The sequence below is a fragment of the Phocoena phocoena genome, chromosome 15, assembly GCF_963924675.1.
Source record: "Phocoena phocoena chromosome 15, mPhoPho1.1, whole genome shotgun sequence".
NCBI lineage: Eukaryota > Metazoa > Chordata > Mammalia > Artiodactyla > Phocoenidae > Phocoena > Phocoena phocoena.
In genome coordinates this window covers 62,003,771-62,025,669 of record NC_089233.1, presented here as the reverse complement: position 1 = coordinate 62,025,669, position 21,899 = coordinate 62,003,771, and the positions used below count along the sequence as shown (strand labels likewise).

The 21,899-nt window shown below is 44.8% G+C and overlaps 1 protein-coding gene across 1 annotated transcript; it reads left to right on the top strand.

Annotated features, from left to right (window-relative positions):
* Positions 1-900: 900 nt before the first annotated feature.
* On the top strand, positions 901-20,490 carry COMMD7 (COMM domain containing 7). Its single transcript, XM_065892664.1, has 9 exons — positions 901-1,327; positions 8,356-8,409; positions 8,509-8,611; positions 17,698-17,754; positions 17,836-17,873; positions 18,341-18,431; positions 18,737-18,786; positions 19,158-19,206; positions 19,748-20,490. The coding sequence occupies exons 1-9, from the start codon at positions 1,244-1,246 to the stop codon at positions 19,822-19,824; spliced, it is 603 nt and encodes a 200-aa protein (XP_065748736.1). The 5' UTR covers positions 901-1,243; the 3' UTR covers positions 19,825-20,490.
* The last annotated feature ends 1,409 nt before the right edge of the window (positions 20,491-21,899 follow it).

The window sequence follows — 21,899 nt, the reverse complement described above, 5'->3', positions numbered from 1 at the left end:
CAGGCACTGCATCTGGTTTTGTCACTGTGGTGTCCCAGCACCTGTCAGGGCAACTGCCCCACAGGTGGTACTCAGGATTATCTGTTGAATGAATGCATGAAGGAATTTGTTCATACCCTTTCCGAAGGGATTTTTAGGAAAGCCTAGAGAAAAAAGTCTGGTGGAGAAAGCCAGCCAATCCTCCCCACACTCCCCCACCCCAGGTATCTAGGAACCCTCTCGCTACCCTCAAGGCTGGGCTCAGGGGTAGGTGAAGATGCTTTGGGGCTTGCAGGGCTCAGGTCTTAGATTCCAAGGAGCATGTCTTGGTTTTCTCATCTGTCCAGTGGGGATCAGGGTAATTAATACTTATCTCGGGCTGCAAGGGGTCCTTGGGAAGAGAGCATGGGGGTTAACATGTTTCAGGGGCTGCAGTGATTATCACTGTCTCAATAATCTCCCCCACCAACCTGACCACCTTCCTGCCTGGCACTATCACACTCCTTGCACTTCTTTGGGTCAGTGTTTCCTTCACTCCAGAGTTTCTCCAACTCTGGTCTTTGGGAAGTTGTTGGAAATGCAAAATTCTCAGGTTCTATCCCAGGCTTTTCTAATCAGAGACTCTGGGGGTGGGGCCCAGAAATTGGCATGCCCTCCAGATGATGCTGGTGCAAGCCCAAGTTTGAGCTTTCACTGCTCTGCTCTGACCTAAGCTCTCCCAGAGACACTTGGCCTGCCTGTTCACTTTTCTATCCCCAGTGCCTGGCATCTAGGAGGCATGCCCTAAATATCTTCTGATGCATAGTAACGATGTTAATGATAGCAGCTAGCCATTGGTTGAGGACCTCCAGTGTGCCAGGCTATCTTCTAAACATTTTAAGAGGGTGAGCGCATTTAAGGCGCCACCCCCGGGATCATTTTACGGATAGTGAAGCCGGTTCCGAGAGGCCAAGCTCTGAGCCCAGGGGGAGATCACGCAGGGAATCCCGCGTTTCACCGCTGTGCTGCTCAGCGCCCTGGACGGGGCATAGCGGTCGCGGGTATCCAGGGCTCCGCGAGGGCGCCCCTGCCCCGCCCCACCCGGGGTCCGCGCGCGTCAGCGGCTCGTGAGGGCGCACCCGGAACCGGTCCGAGAGGAGCTCGGCGGCGGCGGCGGCGGCCCGTGGCGAAAGTGCGGCTGCGGAAGCGCGGCGAGGCCGGCGGCGCGAAGGAGGAAGTCCGGGGAGGCGCGGGAGCTGGCGGTCTGCGGCGCCGAGCGGACGCCATGGGCCGCCTGCACTGCACGCAGGACCCCGTGCCCGAGGCCGTGGGCGGCGACATGCAGCAGCTGAACCAGCTGGGCGCGCAGGTGGGCCGGGCGACCGCGGCGCGGGATCCGGGCGGGGGCCCCGGAGGGGATGGCGGTTTAGGCCGCAGCCGCCCGCTGTGCGTTGTGGCGGTAGGGGGGGATTCTGGGAGGGGCTGAGGGGAATTGGGGTCTCAGGCCAGTTTTGAGGGCCGAAAGATCTCGGGAGGCCTAAGGCCAAGCTGAGGGATCCCAGGGGGATCTCGGGGACCCAGAAATGGGACTGGGGGACTTCTGGGGGTCCTGGAAACCAGGAGAGTTTGCAGGGTCCTGGAAGGGGGGCTGAGGGGAGTCTTGATGAGGCCGAAGGGAGTTAGGAGGACCGAAGTAATAGACTAAGGGCTGATGGAGTTTGGGGGAGCCGTGGAATTTGGTGGGCCAGGCGAGGGACTGAGACATTTTGTAGGAAGGCCGGGGATCTTAGGGAGACTTAGCCAGGGGGGTCTTAGCATCTCGAGGAGGCTGAAGGAGCCTGGAGTGGGGGCAGGTCATCAGGGGGTGGGATGTGTGTGTAGGTAATGGCCAGGCCAGAATGGCTCTGTGGGCAAGCGATGACATCCTGTCCTCGTCGCCACTCCCATCCGCCCCAATTAAGGGAGATACTGGTAGTCCCCAAGGAAAGAAACCATGTACCCTACACAGTAGAGGGCGGGTCCTTGATGGTAGTGGAGCTGGCAAAGGCTTTTTCTCACTATTCAGGCTGCAGGTGCCCTCCAGTCAACCTTGACGTCTTCCTGCTCCTGTGCTGGTTGGGATGCCCCTTTCATACCACTAAGTCAGACAAATTAAGCAAGTTAAAATGTCACTTCTCACCACCACAGCAAAGGTGCATTTATTTCCCCCACTGGGTTGTAACTTCCCAGGAGGTGGGGCCCCTGTCTTTCATCTCAGCATCCTCACAACTTACTGTTTTCTCATGAAGTAACACTAATTGTAATGCCAGTCGTGTTCTACGGCTTCAGTGTCCAAGAAAAGTGAACTGCAAGCCTCAGGTCTACTTTTACATTTTCTAGCAGCCACATTTAAAAATTCAAAAGAAACAGGAAATGAATATAATGTGTTTTCTGTAATCCACTGTATCAGAATATTATCATTTCAATGTGTAACCCACATAAAGTATATCTGAGCTATTTCACTTTTTGGTACTGAGGTTTCTGATTCTAGTGTGTACTTTAAAGCGCATCTGAAATTAGCCTTTTCCAAGTGCTCAGTAGCCACACATGGCTGGCAGCCACTGTATTTTACAGCCCAGTTCTAAGTGCTTTTATGTGTATTAAGTCACCGAGTTCTTGCAGCCACCCTAGGAGTCAGGTACTATTACCATTCCCATTTCACAGATAAAAAATATGGTTCAGGGAAATCAATTGACCTGTTTAAGGGCAGTCAGCCAGGAAGTGGTGGAGCCAGGAATTCAGGACCGGACACCTGACTTCAGATCCTGGGGAATTAAACACACTAGAATAGAGCTTTGTAGGTGATCTCCCCAATCAGGTAGTTTAGCTTGTACTTGTTTATGTATTGGGGCTTTCTGAAAGACTTCCATTTGGAGAATAAAAAAGATTCTGCTGCTAAAAAACTTTTTTTAAAGCTTCTGGATTGTATGATCTCTAAGGTTACCTCCAACTTGGTATTCTAAAGATAATCCACCTCCTTTAAGGTCAGAGCTGGACTCATTTTCTAACCTTGAAACGCACTTTAAACCTTTACCTTTGTTTTTAATACAGAAAGCTTTTTCCTGATGAGCAACTTATCAGAGTCCTTTGGGCCATTTTTCCCCCTTTACTTGGGTGATCAAACTTCCCTGAGTAGCCACTCTGTTAGCTGAACTTACTTTGAAGTCGGAGGCCCAGGCCTCAAGGAGAAAAGGAATGATTGTATTAATGCTGGCATCACCATTTATTGCTTATTCGGTGGGTATTTATCTGAATGCCTACTGTGCACCAAATAGCCACTAAACCCAGTGAGATTTACAAAGGCTTGATGAATGAGGCCTCTTGTGCTGGGGAAGTTGTGATCTGCTGGGGCAGGTCAGAAAATGGAGACATGGTACAGCACTGAGTGGATCTGCATGTGCTCTCTGATGCCGTGGACAGTCCTAGGTAACGTAATCACTAAAAAAAAAAAAAAAAAAAACCACTGTTAGAGTGGTTATGAGAGGATATTCAGAAAAATATAAAGAAGAAAACAAATGGTCTACAGTCTCTCACCTAGCAACACACACAGAAAATTCAGACAGTATTCAAAGGTATAAAATTAAAAAACACCTATTTCTCTTGAAATAGAAATCATTTTGATAGTTTCTCATGTATCTTTATAGAAAAACAAGTCTGCAATCTGCCATCGTATGTATGGGTATCCTTTCAAAACTTTTTTTTACACAAAAGGGAGTGTGATATTCCTTGAAACAGATCTAACATAATTTAACCAGTCCCCTATTAATAGACACGTAAGTTGCTTTCAGTTTTTTACTTTTAAGAACAATGCTGTCAACAAACTGCTTTGTGTGTGTCTGGGTTTACTTTTTAGAACATCTCTGAAGGGTATACTTCTTGCAGTGGAATTACTAGGTCAAAGGGTCTGATTGTTTTAAAAAGTAGATATGGATTTTGCTAAGTTACAGTCCAGAAAGGTTGCCCCAGTTTATCTTCTCAACAGTGTGCAGGCATGTCTGTTACTTTCACCAACACTGATGTCATCAGACTTTTAGTTTGAAGATCTGATAAGTGAAAAATTGGTATCTCCTTGTTTTGCTGATTTGCATTTCTCATCTGGAATGATCTTGAGAATCTTTTCATATGTTAAACTGGTAAGAGTAGTTAAGATTTTGATTTCATGGATATTCATGAGCAGGTGAGCATTCCAGGGAGAGACAGCTATGCAGGTACAAAGGCAAAGAATGGGGAAAGTGTTTAGGGAAGATTCATTCAACAAATACTTACCGTGCACTTGCAATAATTAAGGTGCAGTTTACCATACAAAGCTGGAGGAGGAACCTTCTCTGTTAAGACAGGTTTGTGATCCTTATCAAGATTGAAAATTCTAAGTGCCCCCAGGTGAGGTTCCAAGAGGGAGCCTCAGAACTTAAGAATTTGGGTAGGTCCCTTTCTTGTTGGGAGTGTCCTGGTATCTTGGCAGGGCTTTGAGGATAAGGAGGTTTTGGAAGAGTGGAGATAGGGATGGGGGTCGGTAACAGCCTACAGACCACAGTAGCTTGAGGCCCCTCTTGAGAGGCAGGGATGAGACCACACAAGGAGCCCGAGCCTGAGTGCTAGGCTGAGGCCTGGAAATGGAAAAGCAACTGGAGGCCTTCTCAATCACCCCATTTTTTAAAAGGCCCCAGGTGGCATAGCAAACACGGTTTGCCAAAGATCTGACAGTTCCACAGATCTGCAGCAAAAAAATAAATAAAATAAAATAAAACTAAAAATGAAAGAAATAGAGGAAAACACAGTTTGAGGACACATTCTCAAGCCAGTCTTGACTGCTCTTGTTTTCCCTATATCAGCATTTGGGCAAGGCTGATACCCAATATCACAACTACTGCAGAAAAACAGCCCCTGGACCAGCATTGGTTAAAGTGTTCCCATGGAATAGCCATGAAGTTTTGAGAAAGCAGACACCTCTATGCCATTGGATAGTGGGAGTGTAAATCTGTGCAACTTCTTTGCAAGGCAATTTGGCAATATTTTCTCAGAATTTAAAATGCATATATCTTAGAGAATAAACTAGTGGTTCCCAGTGGGGAGAGGGGAAGGGGGAGGGGCAAGATAGGGGGAGGGGATTAAGAGGTACAAACTATTATGTAAAAAATTAATAAACTATAAAGGGCTTCCCTGGTGGCGCAGTGGTTAAGAATCTGCCTGCCAATGCAAGGGACACGGGTTCGAGCCTGTGCACCACAACTACTGAGCCTGAGCTCTAGAGCCCGCAAGCCACAACTACTGAGCCCACATGCCACAACTACTGAAGCCTGTGCGCCTAGAGCCCGTGCTCTGCAACAAGAGATGCCACGACAATGAGAAGCCCGCGCACCGCAAGGAAGAGTAGCCTCCGCTCATCGCAACTAGAGAAAGCCTGCGCACAGCAATGAAGACCCAACACAGCCAAAAATAAAAATAAATTAAATAAATAAATAAATAAGCTATAAGGATATATTGTACAACACAGGAAATATAGCCAATATTTTATAAAAACTATAAATGGAATCTAACCTTTAAAAATTATGAATTACTGTGTTGTACACCTGGAACTTATATAATGTTGTACTTGAACTACACCTCAACATAAAAAATGCATATATCCTTTTGACCTAGGATGCATTTTAAGAATATATCTTTTTCTTTTTTTACCGCACCGTGAGGTTTGTAGGATCTTAGTTTCCTGACCAGGGATTGAAGCTGGGCCCTCGGTAGTGAAAGCTCAGAGTCCTAACCGTTGGACCTCCTGGGAATTCCCGAGAATATATCTTATAGACATACACGTCACAAAGAAATATATGGGAGGATATTCATTGCAGCATCGTTTACATAACACCAACAAACACACCCATTAATGTTCATTTCTAGGGAAATAAATTGTGCTAAGTCTTTACCAGTTGAATGTCATGCAGTTGTTAAAAGAACTGGGTAGATTTATATCTGCTGACATGATTGATCTCTAAGATGTAATTGAGTGAAAAAAAGGTGAGGTGCCGGGAGTGGGTTCCGTATGATCCCATTTGTATTTAAAAGAAATTAAATGAAAATAAAATGATGGGAAGGCCACAGAGGTGTTAGCAGTAACTACCCTGGGGAGTGTGACTAAGGTGGGAGGGGGCAGGGAGGGAGCAAGACATTTTATTTTATATTCTTTTATGTTAGCTGGGTCTTTTTAAAACCTTCTGCATATATTTTATATTTTCAAACGCTAGTTTTATATTTTAAAATAGAATACATTTTAGAATAAAATAATACAGAGCCTTGCCAGGGGTTTACATGGAGTTTAGTGTCATGGGAAAAAGGGCAGATGCATTTGACAGTCATATTGCACGTATAGCTTTGGGGGCTCTGAGCTGAAGTATCTAATCTTTGTTTAAATGTTATCTTGCTTCAGGAAGGTGGCTCCATTGGCATAGTGACTTTAGTTGTAGCTGTGGGAATTGCTACCGTTGGTTTAGCCTCTAGCCTGGCGCTGTACTGGAGGCTTTGCATGTGCCAATTAGTACTGTTCTGGAAGCTATGTACTATTACCTTCATTTTCCCAATGAGGACTGAATCACAGTGAGGCTGAGTGACTTGCCCAGGGTCACACTGGGTGGTCAGCAGAACAATGATTCACATCTGGGTCTTTTAAACTCTTGTGTGTTGATTTTCCCCACTATGCCACATACACTGTGTCCATTGGGAGGGAACATGGGAAAGTAATGACATGTGTCTCAGTCTGCTTGGGCTGCTGTAACAAAATACCACAGACTGGGCAGCTTGAACAGCAGAGGCTGGTGATTCCAAGATCAGGGTGCCACCAGATTCAGTTCCTGGTGAGAGCTCTCTTCCTGGCTTGCCTTCACGCCGTGTCTTCATGACCTGTGCCTCACAGAGAGAGCTCTGGGGTGTCTTCCTCTGCTTACAAGGGCACCGGCCCTATGCGAGTAGCGCCCCACCCTTATGACCTCATTTAACCTTTGTCACCTCCTCACAGCCCCTCTCTCCAAATACAGTAATACACTGTGTTTGGTGTTAGGACTTCAACATACGAATTTGGGGACACACATCTATTCAGTTCTTAATAATATGGTACTGATAAAGAGGTTCACATGCACAAAAGAATAAGAGACTCTTCTAAGACAGTGTATAATAACATGTTAAACTTTACTGTTTTGTCATATACTCAACAAGATGTTTATTGTGGGAGAAGGAAACCCAGAAAACATGGATAGACAAAACAGAAGAAAATAAAAATCTTGCCACACAGAAGTAACTGCTTTCAAAAGCAAGGTAGAGAAAAAGTTCATATAATATGTTACCATTTGTGAGGGTGAAAATGGGAGAAATGTATTTGAATTGACATGTTTGAATAATAAGTATGTGAAAGTATAAACAAAAAGGGAAAAGAAAAAAAAAGTAACTGCTATGAATGTTCCAGTGATTTTCCCTTTCAGGTCTTGTGGGGGGGGAGGTGTTGGAGGGGTGGTATTTAGACCCTTGAGATGTATGTGTGAACATGTGTGCATACACTCACCATCTCTCAATATGTATCTCCTAAGTATCCCAATAAGATACATGAGTTTTTCAGACAATATAGTGGTACAGATAGATTGACACTGGTGGTGGGTATTGTGAATATTTGTAATTTTTTTTTTAATTGAAATATAGTTGACATACAATATTATGTTAGTTTCAGGTGTACTACACAGTGATTTGACATTTGTATACATTATGAAATGATCACCGTAAGTCTAGTAACCATCTGTCACCATACAAACTTATTACAGTATTATTCACCATATTCCTTATGCTTCATATTACATCCCTGTGGCTAATTTATTTTGTAACTGGAAGTTTGTACCTCTTAATCCCCTTAGCCCGCTTCATACCCCACCCCTCTCCCCTCTGTATCTGTGAGTTTGTTTTTGTTTGTTTTGTTTTTCAGATTCCACATATGAGTGAGATCGTATGGTATTTGTCTTTCTCTGACTTATTTCACTTAGCATAATACCTTCTGCATCCATCCGTGTTGTTACCAATGGCAAGATTTCATTCTTTTTATGGCTGAGTAATATTCTGTTGTATATACGTACCACATCTTCCTTATCCATTCATCTGTTGACGGACGCTTAGGTTGCTCACGCGTCTCGGCTGTCGTAAATACTGCTGCAATGAACATTGGGGTGCTTACATATTTTCAAATTATGAATGTTTGTAACTTTAGGGTGATCAAAACAGGTATCAACATCTGTGTGTTCCTCTTCTCTCTTAAGGGGCTGTAGTAGGACGGGATGTGGGAACACTGACCCAGGAGTAGAATTTTACTGATGTTCTGTGTTCTCTTCACAGAAGTTCTCAGCCCTGACGGAAGTACTCTTCCACTTCCTAACTGAGCCAAAAGAGGTAAAGTATCTTGTGTTAAGGAGCGTTCCCGAGTGTGGGCCTACAGTCCTGAGATGCTTAGAAAGTGAAGGCCTGGTTTGTGCTGTCCCCTCTCTGCAGGTGGAAAGGTTTCTGGCTCAGCTCTCTGAATTTGCCACCACCAACCAGATCAGTCTCGGCCCCCTCAGAAGCATCGTGAAGAGCCTCCTCCTGGTTCCAAATGGTGAGTAGCCTCTCCCGGCAGCCAAGGCCAGAGACATTACTTGAACATTCCCTCAATCCACCGAGTTGGCAAGTGTGCTCTGGGCACTGAGCCAGAGCGTTTGGTAGTGAACCAGACATGGGCGGGACTGCAGTCTAGGAAGGGAAGCCAGGTAAACGGATAGCCATAGGAGAGTGTTACGGCGGTCTGCATCCCAGCTTCCATGCCCAGACTTATCTGGTCCTCTGCATGATAGGTGCAGAAACTGAGAGTAAGAATTTAGAAACTTTTATGACAATTTGATGAAGTCTCTTCAGTCTGTTAATTTTTTTTAAATGGGGCTTTTTTTAAACTGTGGTAAAATAATACATAAACATGTAACTGACCATTGTAACCATTTGGGCCGTATATTTTGTATGTGTTTTTTCAGTTCTAGGAATTAATTTTCATTGTATTTTACAAAAATATCAGTCCATGATGGATTGAAAAATTTTAAAGGTAGGTCTTCTGCTGCAGGTAGTCTGAGAAGCAGGGTTTGCCTTAGAGCAATCAGAGAAAGTGTCTAGTCAGAAGGGAGGTGATCACAAAGGTTGAGCTATAGGGCCGTCCGTAGTAGCACTGTTTATGACGGAGAAAAATTAGAAGCAAAAAAAATAAAAAAATAAAAAAAATAAAAATTAGAAGCAATCAAATTACCCAGCAGCTAGAAATTGGTGCAACGAGTTGAGGTCCATTGTTAAGAGGGGAGCATCACGGTGGTCAAGAATTCAGTTTGAGTTAGTAGGACCTGAGTGGGAGTCTGGCCTTTGATAAGTGGTGTGACTTTGGCTAAGTACCTGATCTCTTTCAGCCCCTAGCAACAGCCGTCCCCCAGCATTGGTCCCCTCCATCTAAGCTGGTTTCTGGTGTGTGCATGGAGTTGTTTTGAAGATTACTTAAGATAACATGAATACAATGCTTAGCACAGTACCTCAGCAAAAGGTGGTTCTTATTTTTCAAATCATGTAGTAATTTAAAAAGATGCTGTTGAGGAAAATGTAATGATACGGAAAACCTTTCACAGTATTCTGTTGAATACTGTCTGCCACCGTCCTATTTTTGCATTAAAAAAAAAAAGTTAACTGTGGCTCTATCTGGGTAGTAGGACTGCAGGTTGTTTTAATTGTTTATTTTTAGCTATGTTTTGTCTAAAAAGTTGCAAGAATTAATTTGGCAATTTAATTAAAAGTTAATTTTATTTAAAGAGAGACATGACCTTTGAGCCGAGTCTTAAGGAATGAATAAATGTCAGCCGGGCTGAGAGGAGATAAAACAGCATCCCCAGTTTGCATATTTTAAAAATCAGTAATAAGCTGATCTTCCCAAGATCTCAGCTCAAAGGTGCATTAAAAGTTGGGTGCTTAAAAAAAAAAAAAAAAGTTGGGTGCTTGATTTGTTTGTTCCTGTCGGGCCTTCTGTTATATCTTAGTGCAGATCCTTTCCTTTGCCGTGTCTTGTGATCAGAACATCCCTGAGGTTTCCAGCTGTGAAATTTTATGATCCTCTGTTTGTGCAGTTCTTGCACTCTTTGCCCTCATGGCAGGTTAAAGCATGAGAACCACAAGGCTGGATGGGAACTTGCAGTCTTTTTAACACAGAAATAAATTTTCATATAAACTTATTTATTTATTTATTTATTTCAAATAAATTTTCAATAAAACTGCAGAGCTCTGGAGAGTCAAAGGGAAAATCCCCTTTTACTCTCATCCCACTCTTGTCTCTAGGAATAATCACAGTATAATTTTGGTGTATATCCTTTTTTTTTTTTTTTTTAATTTTATTTATTTATTTTTGTCTGCGTTGGGTCTTTGTTGCTGTGCACAGGCTTCCTCTAGTTGCAGCAAGCGGGGGCTACTTTTCGTTGCGGTGCGCGGGCTTCTCATTGCGGTGGCTTCTCTTGTTGTGGAGCATGGGCTCTAGGCGTGTGGGCTTCAGTAGTTGTGGCATGCAGGCTCAGTAGTTGTGGCTCGCAGGCTCTAGAGCGCAGGTTCAGTAGTTGTGGTACACGGGCTTAGCCGCTCTGAACCATGTAGGATCTTCCCGAACCAGGGCTCAAACCCATGACCCCTGCATTGGCAGGCAGACTCTTAACCACTGTGCCACCAGGGAAGTCCAGTGTATATCTTTTTATATATAAAATGATAATAAACCATAGAATTGCTCTGCGGCTTGCATTTTTTCATACCTAGTACATCAAGGAGATCTCTCCACATCAACTTCATTCTTCTGATGACTGCAGTGTACCTTGGACTGAATGTATCTTCTTTTAGTTAATCCATTTCCTGTTGCTGGACATTTTAGTTCTGACTCTTCACTCTTAGAAACAATATCACAGTGAACGTCCTTAGGAAATCTATGTACTCAACTTACGTGAGCATTTCGTAGGACAGGTGCCCAGAGTGCAGAACCAGGAGTACTTATTCTCTTTATTCTCATTGTCTAGCCTACACCTGTAGGAATGGGGAAACCTGTGAGCTGTTCTGGATACTGGTTTTTCAGGAGATCTCTGTCTGGTGTCCCTGCCTCCATTCTTTCCTGTCCTTCTCATCTCTGCTCCCCACCACATTCCATCCTGCCAGATTGCCTTAATCCCTCCTAATCCTAGCGCTCCAGCCTCTGTTCTACCTCTTTCAGAAAGTCTTCCCAAACCATTTCAGTCCATGGTGAGCTCCCCTTCCTCTCAACAACCGAGATAGGTTCTTTTATCTGAAGCTCTCATTTTGGACTATAATCATTCTGTTTTCTGTTGATCATGCTGTTTTGTGTGTGTCTATCTCGTGGCCCTAACAGACAGTTCTTTGAAGTCAGGGGCATGTCTGTACTACTTTCCTAAGCCACAGTCACAAGTAAAGTGAAGACATAGAGCAGGAGATTTTAGTACATGCTAGGTGAGTTGAGCTGAACTTGGGAGACCCTGTGATTCTCCCAGGGGATGCTGGGTGTATATTCTTCAAGCAGGATTGATTATCCATGTTTATAGCAGACTGCTTTCTATAGATGCAGAGAACACTGAGGTATGCTGAGTTCCAGGGATGGGCTTTGCAAGCTCACTTGGATTTGAGTCTTGATCATATCACCTAATGTAGCTATTCGGCCTTGGACAAAGCGGCCTCTTGGCGCCTCAGTTTCTCATCTGGAAAACGGAATAATAAGAGCAGTTTATGGTGTTGGCATTAGGGATGAATGAGCTAGTACAGTGCTTGCTGAACTTCAGCATTATTTATTGATTGTTCAGTTAATTTCAGTCCTTTGCCTCGATATCAGATCATCAGGTAAAACGTTCCTTCCTTCATCTAATGGAGAGGATCTGAATACACCTCTTGACTATTTAATGTCCCAAAGCTTTTCAAGCTTTTCAGGTTCTAGAATGGAAGTCTCAGGTTTGCTGTACTTCCCAGTAGCTCTCAAGAATTTCTTTTACTCTTCTTTTTGTTCTCATGCAATCTGCCTTTTCTCTTCCTGCAGAGTTTTTCTGCTTGGATTCTCCATTTCTTCCAGAGCATCTCCTAAGCATCTGAGGTAGCTTGTAAGTCTCTTGGCCTCTTCCTCATCCCTTGGCCTGATGTGCCATTTTCTTTTACTTTTTTTTTTTCTGCACTGCACGGCTTGTGGGATTTTAGTTCCCCAACCATAGATTGAACCCGGGCCCTCGGCAGTGAGAGCGTGGAGCCCTGACCGCTGCACCGCCAGGGAATTCCCAATGTGCCATTTTCTTTTCAGCCCCAAAGGCTGCCATCCCAGAACAAGTTCTTAGCCCTTCATGCCTTGTTACGGCAGCACCATCTCCTCTTCTGTTCTCCCATCCCAGATTCCAGTTTGCCCTGGAGTATAGTACAACTTGGATCCTTGGACCCTGCTGTTCCTCTCAACTGTTTGTTTTGCATAATAAATTCTGTAGTCCTTAACTTGGCATTCAAGGCCTTCCCCAATCTAGTCTGAAGTGTAAGGCCCTCATTCTCTTCCCCTTCCCTCATCCTGGTCCTGCTTGTGCAGTAAGACCTCACTGTAGAAGTGCAGCTTGTTAGAGCTGAAAGGATCTCGAGAACTCTTCAGATCAGTCTTCCCCAGATTGGTGTTTTCATCCAGAAAAGACTTCAGTGGCCAGACAGGGTCATAAAATACTGTCCCTGCACCAGCCTTGGAATCTTGGAGAGTCACACACACATTAACATATCTCAGGCTCTGAAAAGTCCTGCAGTAAAGCAACCTGCTTAACCAGTATCTGTGAAACAGTTAACCATGGACCTCTTCTTTTTTTGGAGGGGGGGAGGGGGGCAGGGGGAGGGTCAAGTAAAAGCTTTGTAAAGTGCTGATCTGGTCTGATCTTTGTATTGGAGATAAAGAAACAGAGCCCTAGAGAGGGGAAGTGACTTAAGATCTTACAGTGGAAAAGCTGCTGCTAGAACCTCCCTTGATTAGCTCAAAGGTTGTGGGGTTTTTGGTTTGGGTTTTTTTTTTGTTGTTTTTAATGTTTTTCTTTTACTAAGTATGTAATTCTTTTTTTTTTTTTTTTTTTTTAGTATGTAATTCTTAAAACCACCTGAGATCAACCTTTATCATCCCATGGACGAATTGCTTTATCTGTGCCCCACTAATTCTCCTCATTGCTCTCCAAACTGGACTATTTTTAAACAAATCTCAGATATCATATCGTTTCATTCAGTTCATTCAGTTCCTAGTTATGTATCTCTAAAAGATAAAGGACTTTTTCCCCCTTATCAAGTCGCTGTGCAATTATCGTATCTAAAATCAAAATATGCAGTCAGTGTTCAGACTTCCCCATTGTCTCGTACATTTTATTTGTAAGTGGCGTTCTCATCAGGATCCCAATAGAGGGCCCCCACCTTGCATTCGGTTCCTAGGTGGCCCTTGTGTGCTCACTTGTCACTGTGGCTCCTTCACAGCTCTGAGACCTTGAGCCACATCACTTAACCACTCTGACAATCAGTTTCTTCAGGAATAAAATGGAGCTAATACTAGTAGCTCATACATTGTTGCAAGAATCGAGAAAGATGGCAGTCTAGTGGTTAGGACTCACGCTTTCACTTCCGGGGCCAGGTTCAGTCCTTGGTCGGGGAACTAAGATCCCACAAGCTGTGTGGTGCAGCCAAAAAAATTAAAAGAAAATAATTTAAAAATTAAAATAAAAAAAAACCATTTCTTCCCAAAAAATGGAGAAAGATAAATGTAAAGCGCTTGCTTCAATAATGAGTGGTAGCTACACTGCCGCTGGTATGATGATTGATTGTCATTATCATCATGAGTTGTCTCCTAGAAAAGATCACAGATAACTTCACAGTAGGGCCATAATTTAAGTGGTTTTTACTTTAATACATTGCAAGATATCTGGCCCTTGTGGGTACTCAGTAACTGGTTGTTTTTTAAGAAAAGGTGATAACACCCTTTCCCCACTCCTAAAGGAGTCTGTCTGGCTGGGCCAAAAAAGGAATAATCGGCACTGAACAATAGTCACAAATGGTATTTAATCAAATGTTGAACTAAGTTCCCCAGGGTTCCTGACCTTACCCTGCTCTGTTACTTTTCTCTGTGGCACTTTTCAATAATACTCTATATGGCTTACCTACTTGTTACATTATTGTTCTGGTCTTTCTCCTCCCAAAAGATTGTGAGCCTCAGGAGAACAGAGGTTGTTGCCTATTCAGTTCATTGATGTATTCCAGGGTCCAGCACAGTGCTGGCACATAGTGGGTGCTCAGTACATCTGTGTACAGTGACCGTGACCTCTGTTTCCCCGTGAACCTCACAGGGGTGGATTCAGCTGGTCAGCCTTCAGGGTCAGTAATGGCTGAATGAATGGGGCTCACTGTGCGCTCCCATCTGCTTCCTCCTCCAGGGCTCTTCACCAAGGCTTAGTTCTGTTGCTTGGGCTTCCCTTATTATACTGAATAAACTTACATAGATTTTGGCTGGAAGAATAGTGTTTGCTAATTTTCCAACTGTTTCCTGAAACCCTCACCCTCGCATACACTTCTGTCTTTGTCTTGTCACCCGTCCTATTTGATGGCAATGGGGGTTTGCCTAAGGCAACTGTTCCAGTGAAAAGTGGAGCTCAAGGACTTTTATAAACCATCCCAGATGGTTATCTGTGTTTAAAGGACATTCTCAGATTTCCCCTAGTGACATGTTCTGGTGACTCCAGGCCTGGAGTTCAGAGTTTTCTATCTGACATAGGGTCAAGGCTGCAGGCCTGTCTTGCGTTTAGGACAAAGGAATCACCAAAGGAAAAAGCTGAAAAAGAAGCTAAGGGCTTGAGGCCTAGCACAATGCAAATATATATATACATATGTATATTTCTAAAGTATGGCTCCTGCCTGTCCCAGGTAATGAGGTGACATCAGGACGGAGAGCTTGCTCTGGCCCCTGCAGCTTGGTAGCCTCTGTTGTCAGTCACTGTCAAGGCGTGGCCTTGGTACCGCCTCCCTGACAGCATCTCAGAATGACCTAGAGTGGAAAGAGCCTGGGTTTGGGGACCCTCTGGCCTGTAAGCGACTTTCTCTGCCACTTGCCAGCTGTTGTGGCCCTGAGCAATTCATATAATTTTTTTTTCTTGGCGTGGGGGACATTTCTTTTTAATTATAGAAAGTACAAGAAAGGAAACAAAAATGGCTCACAATTTTACTGTCTTCACATAAAAAAACCAGCGTGCAGCTAGAACATTTTTAAATGACACAAAGAAAAAGTCCCACCCAGTCCCTTTCCCAAAAGATATCCACTCTTAAGTTTTTTGTGGATATGTTCAGAAAAAATATGCCTCACATCTGTCTACTTAGCTATAAGATAAGGATATAATTAAAGCTAGAAATAAGAATAGATAATATATACTTCTTTATTTATGCAAAAGGGATTACACTGTGCAGACTGTTCTTACCTTTCCTTTTCTTCTTTCAATTATATTTTGCAAATAGGCACATCAAGAGCTACCTTATTCTTTTTAAAGGTTGCATAGTATTCCATTGTATGGATCCTTTCATTCAGTATGTGCTTACTGAGTGCCAACCAATGAACAGCGCCAGGCACTTTTTTAGGAGCTTGGGACACAGCAGTAGGCAAAATGGACCACGTCCTTGTTCTCAACAAACTGACATTTTAGTGGGAAAATGGACAATAAATATGTAACATAAAGTTGGGTAGTTATAAATGCGATGCAGAAAAGTATACTTGAAGAATGGTCAGGGATCCTTTCAGAGGAGGTGCGATTCAAGCAGATTCCAGAATGAAGTGAGGGAGTGAGCATGTACGTATTTGAGGAAACGTGTTCCCAGCAGAGGGAACTGCAAGGGCAAATGCCTGGAGGTAGGAACCTGCCTAGCAAATGACAAGAAGAGCTAAGGGAGGGGAGAGAGCATAGGGTTCTAAAGAGGGCCAGATCCTGCCAGGCATTGTGAGAGCTTTGGATTTTACTATGAGTGAAACAGGAGCTATTAGAGGGTTTTGAGCAGAGGGGAGACATGGTCTGACCTAAGTTTTAACAAAATCACTTCGGCGCCCAGGCGGTTATGTGGATGCACCAAAACCAACGTGCTGTTGCTGACATTTCATCTCTCCTGCCCACATTGCTGAAGAGCTGCCCACGTAGATCTCAGTGTATTTGGGGGCATAGCTGCAGTTGAGTTCTTGGCAGTGCAGTCGTTGACTATGGATTTGCCAAATCTTCTCCCCCAAAAGCTTGATCATTCTGATCTTTAACTTCCTGGTAAATTAAAAGTTACCATAATAATCTCCACTTCAGAGTATTTTGGGATCATCAAACAGAATATTGGATTTGAACTGGATATAAACTAAGGAGCAGCACCCGTGGTAGCCAGGAGTTCTTTGGAGTGTCTGGAATGTAGCCGCCTTCTTGGAGAGCTTTTATGGCCAAGGTTTCCTGGGGTCTTGCCTTTTTTATTTCCCGGTGGTTTCCTTGCTCGGTCTGATTTTGCAGATAAAAGATTTCCTCCCTTTGTTGACATGGTTTATTTTGCAGGGGACAACAGCCTTTAGGGTTGTTTTTCTGGAGTGCGATGGGGGCGGAGGCTCAGGTTTAGGGTGTTACTTCGGGGCCCTCCCTGGATGGTGGTGGATGTCTTCTTACTCTTTGATGAGTCATCTTCTGGAAGACTAAGAAGTGGAAAATTTTAAAGCCGCTGCCAGATCGTGACTCGAGGCTGTAGCCTGCGGGTTAAAGGTTGAGAAGCCCGGACTGCTGGTAGCAGTTTGTTCTCAGGAACTGGGAGGCTGCAGGCAGGACAAAGCGGCTCCCACGGGGAGGGGGCTCCCAGGGCTCCTGGGGGCAGGTCCTGATAGCCCCTCTGCAAGTGACTTGGGAACTGTAGAGGCCAGACTGCTTAGTCCACCTGGGTTTACTTCCTGAGGGCTGATCTCTGCGGCAGGCTGGCCAGTATGTAGATGGGAACGGTGGTATGATCTGCCCTGACCAGTGCTGTGGCCCCTGGGCCCGTGTGGCTGTTGAGCACTGAGGAACAGAATCGTACATTTTCTTTAATTTTAATTCATTAAAAGTTAAAGAGGGGAATTCCCTGGCGGTCCAGTGGTTAGGACTTGGCGCTTTCAGTGCCGAGGGCCCAGGTTTCATCCCTGGTCGGGGAACCAAGATCCCCGCAAGCCTCGTGGTGCGGCCAGAAACAGAAAAATAAATAAAAAGAGCCACGTATGGTCAATGGTTATGGATCACACAGCGCAGCTCTGGGCTGTTACCCCGGCACCCTGTCTGACCTTGAACTCCCTTGCTTGGCTCCAGGAGTCTGTGGCCTTATTTCCTCAGATCAGGTGCCCCATCCCCAAGTCCATACAGTCTTTTCTTTTGGCTCTGACCTCATCCATACTTTCTGGAGGGGCCAACACGTGTGTGGCCCCAAAAAAGCCCCAAAATGTGCTGCCTCGTTCTCCCGGGTCTCGGGGGCGCCTTCCTCCCCGACTGGACTGAGATGGAGCTGTCTGCTCATTCCTGTTGTCATCCTGGTCACTTAGGTTGCGCCCATTAAATACTTACTGCTAGCTGATTGATTGATTTGCCCTCTTTGACTGATTTCTCCCCTCCTTCCTAGGTGCCTTGAAGAAGAGTCTCACAGCTGAGCAGGTCCGGGCTGATTTCATAACTCTGGGTAGGTGACCACCAAGGCTGCTCAGGGTGACAGGCCCTGCAGCCCTTCACCGTGTTCATGTCTCCTTCTGTTCTCTTATAGGTCTCAGTGAGGAGAAAGCCACTTACTTTTCTGAAAAGGTATCATAATTCCTCCTAATCAAGGTTAATTAAGATCGCTTGCTTTTATTTCATGAAAAGAAACAAATGGAAAACGCTGACTAAGGAAAAACCGTCAGTCATCCGTCATGTGTCATCTCCCAGCTTAATGTTTTTCATTTGGTTTCATGCAAATGACAGACATGTAGCTTTTAAACAGCACTATTCAGTGCATCTCTAATTTTTTTCCCTCTGATTTGACTGAATATAAATGTCATACAGTTTTTGTTCCAACCTGGATTAAATCTTGGAATAAAAGAAAACATTTAAATTGTCTCCTGCCCCTCTTGACTCCCCCCAGCCCCCAGATCTGTGCACATAGGCCGAGCCCTTCGTTCTGCATGCTTACCACTGTCTGTATAAAGACTAAACATGCTGTGTTGGGGGCGGAATGAAGAGGGGGGATTTTTTCCCATTGTTATGACTTTGGCTTTTTGCTTTTGTTCCAGTGGAAACAGAATGCCCCCACCCTTGCTCGATGGGCCATAGGTCAGACTCTGATGATTAACCAGCTTATAGATATGGAGTGGACATTTGGAGGTAACTAGTTAGAGCCAGTCCTGGGTCATTTGGGTGATGTAGGGTTGGGTGGCAGGGGCTTTCAGATGACTTTGCTGGGGAAGAGGTGTCCTTGGTCCCCCAAGACTGTTGGGTCCAGCACCTGCTTCTCTGTGTCGCTGTCAACATTCGGCAGCTCTTCCTATCCGCGGGTCTCAATAAGTTCACTTCCTGAAAAGCACATTCTGCTGGCCCCCACATGGCTTCTGCTGTACAACTTACAAGATTGGGGTCTTCAGGGTGAGTCCTCAACCAGTCACTTACTGGTTTTCTCTTTTGTGTCACAGTGACGTCTGGGAGCAGCGAACTGGAAAAAGTGGGAAGTATTTTTTTACAAGTAAGTCTTCTCCTGATCTCTGAAAATTGGGAGATTTTTGACTTGGTATTAAATCTACATCGGGTTTCTTTAATATCCAGTGCCTTGTGTATCTCAGAGCAATGTGGTCAGCCAAAGATGTAGTCACTAACACGCTTACTTTCAGATTAATAGGATCGGGATATTATTCTTGAAAGTTTGATTATTCATATAATCGCGGAAATTGTTAGAAGTTTTGGTGGTGGACGATCCAGACTGCTCCCTAGTAACTCTCAAGTGAGATGCTGGATACTTTGATGTTTACGTGGCAGTTCAAGTTTCAGGAATTTCTTTGCCCAGTTGTCATCATTTTAATTTAAATGTTTTCTTTCTCTTTTTCCTTTTTGGATCAGTTAAAGTTGGTGGTTAAGAAAGGAAATCAAACTGAAAATTTATACATAGGTGAGTCCAAATTCCCATTAGAGCTCCTTCCCTTTTTCCATGTTTTCTTCAGTCATTGGGCTTGTGAAGCCCGCCACCAATCATTTTTCCAGAAGAAAAAGTCATAACCAAGCTGTGGAGTCACCATTCTGCTGCCTTTGCTCTCATAAATAATAAGCCATCAGCAGGTTGGAGACCCCACAGTTTGAAGACTTTTAGACCTTTTTGCAAAAGGGAAAGGGTGAGGTAGGAATGGCGAATATCGAAGAGCAAGAAGCTCTTGCTGTAGGAGCCACATCTACTGTCCTGAATGACCCCCTTTCATCCCTTTGTGCTGGGGAGTTAATGCCATTTTAAATCCCCCCCTTCCTTTTTTTTTGTGGAGCTGAGAACTTTCTATGTTCAAGGCTTCAGTTCTTTATTGTGATCAATTACCTGTCAAGAACTGCTTAGAGGTACTAAAGCAAAAAAGAAAAAGAAAGTCTCCGGGTGGAAATTCATTTTCTTGGATGATTCTGTGGAGTTGGAAACACTCACCTGAAGCTGCATTTTCTCTCCCCAGAATTAACCTTGCCTCAGTTCTACAGCTTCCTGCACGAGATGGAGCGAGTCAGAACCAGCATGGAGTGTTTCAGCTGATTTCTGTCCCCCTGCATCTCCACCTCGCCCCCTCCCTGCCCCCTCCTCCTCCCCCATGACTGCTCAGAGAGGCCGCTCGCTCCCAGGCCTGTGGCCGCTCCTTTGGGCCTGCTTGCCTCTTGGGAGCCCAGGTGCAAAGGTTTCTGAAAAACAAAGGATTAAGTACTTAAGGAGCCTGATAGGCTGGTCCTGAAGAGTCTTTGTTGAGGGACCCTCCACGACCTATCTCCCAGGTCACGGTTTAGATATTCAGAGAAGCGATTGCATCTCAGATGCAGGGGAGGAAATAAGTCGAGTCACCTCCCTTTCAAAGTTCCAGAGTAAACAAATGGTCTATCGCTCAAGATACGCACTGATGACCTTCCCCCGCAAAAGAACGAGGACTTATTTATGGCTGAGGAAGAGGTGGACTCCGTGAATGACACACAGGGGAGCCCCCAGCGGAGTTTGTATGTTTGTGGTGGTGGTGCTTTGCTGATCAGTCTTTAGTGGACACCTGTGTAAGAATACCTGCTGGGTCTGCTCTGAAAAAAACTGAGGCTTCACTTCAGGTTTTGCCCTGTTGTGTGTAATGAGGTGGGCCTTTTGAGGCGATTTCAGCTTGTTTTGGTTCAAGCTGACCTTCTCTGGTGGTTAGAAGAAGAATAAAAAAGGTTCTGAAGAACAGGTCTGCATCTGGCCGTCTCTATGCATGGATTAAAGAGTCACCTGCCTTTCAGAGAGCTAGTGCTCTTATCTTCAAAAATTATCTTCCTGGGCTTCCCCGGTGGCAGTGGTTGAGAGTCCGCCTGCCGATGCAGGGGACACGGGTTCGTGCCCTGGTCCGGGAGGATCCCACATGCCGCGGAGCGGCTGGGCCCGTGAGCTGTGGCCGCTGAGCCTGCGCGTCCGGAGCCTGTGCTCTGCAACGGGAGAGGCCACAACAGTTAGAGGCCCGTGTACCGCAAAAAAAAAAAAATTATCTTCCTGATTTTGGTGAGGGCCCTGGGTCTTCAGTGAAATTTGCCGTGGTCCAAAGTGGGAATTCGTAAGATCAGTTCAGGGGAAACTGAGGTTAAAAACATCATAAAAAGCGGAGTGGATGAATGCTTTGTGTTCAGTACCACCCTGGCACGTAAGTTCTCCTCCTCCTACCTCTCCCCTTCCCCTCAGAAATTTTCCAAACTTTTGAGTAGATTATACATGCCCATGATTCAAAAAATACATTGTAGAGTAATTCCTTCTCCCACCCCACTCCCCACTTACCTAGTTCCCCTCCCCAGAGGGAACACCTGTCATGAGTTTATTCTGTGTTCATGCATTTGCAAATACACAGGCACTGAGTTTGACTTTTCTTCCCACACGAATGGTAGCATACTGTATACACACCGTGTCCTGCACCTCACTTTTTCCCACTTGGAAATCATTCCACATCAGAACAGAGAGAGCAGCCTCATTTTTTGAACAAATGGATGATTTATTTAACCGCTTTCCTGCTGATGGGTGTTTGGGTTGTTTCCATTCTTTTTTTTTATATATAAATTTATATATTTTATTTATTTATTTTTGACTGCATTGGGTCTTCGTTCCTGTGTGTGCACTTTCTCTAGTTGCAGCAAGCGAGGGCTACTCTGTTGCGGTGCACGGCCTTCTCATTGCAGTGGCTGTTCTTTTTTCGGAGCACGGGCTCTAGGCGTGCAGGCTCAGTAGTTGTGGCTCGTGGGCTGTAGAGCACAGGCGCACGCGGGCTTAGTAGCTCTGCGGCATGTGGGATCTTCTTGGACCAGGGCTCGAACCTGTGTCCCCTGCATTGGCAGGTGTATTCTCAACCACTGCGCCACCAGGGAAGTCCCTCCATTCTTATTTTCTTATGAACGATGCTACAACTGAATTTTATACACCATTTTACATGTGGGGGAGTGTATTTATAAGGTAAACATGTGGATGTGGAATTGCTGGCTCAAAGAATATGTGCATTTATCAAAGAATATAGAAGGAATAAAGCAAAAAGCCCCTCTGCCCTGTCTCCTATTACTCAGTTCCCCCACTGCCCTCCTCCAGCAGGTAACCCCTGCTGTTAATTTCTTAGTTATCCT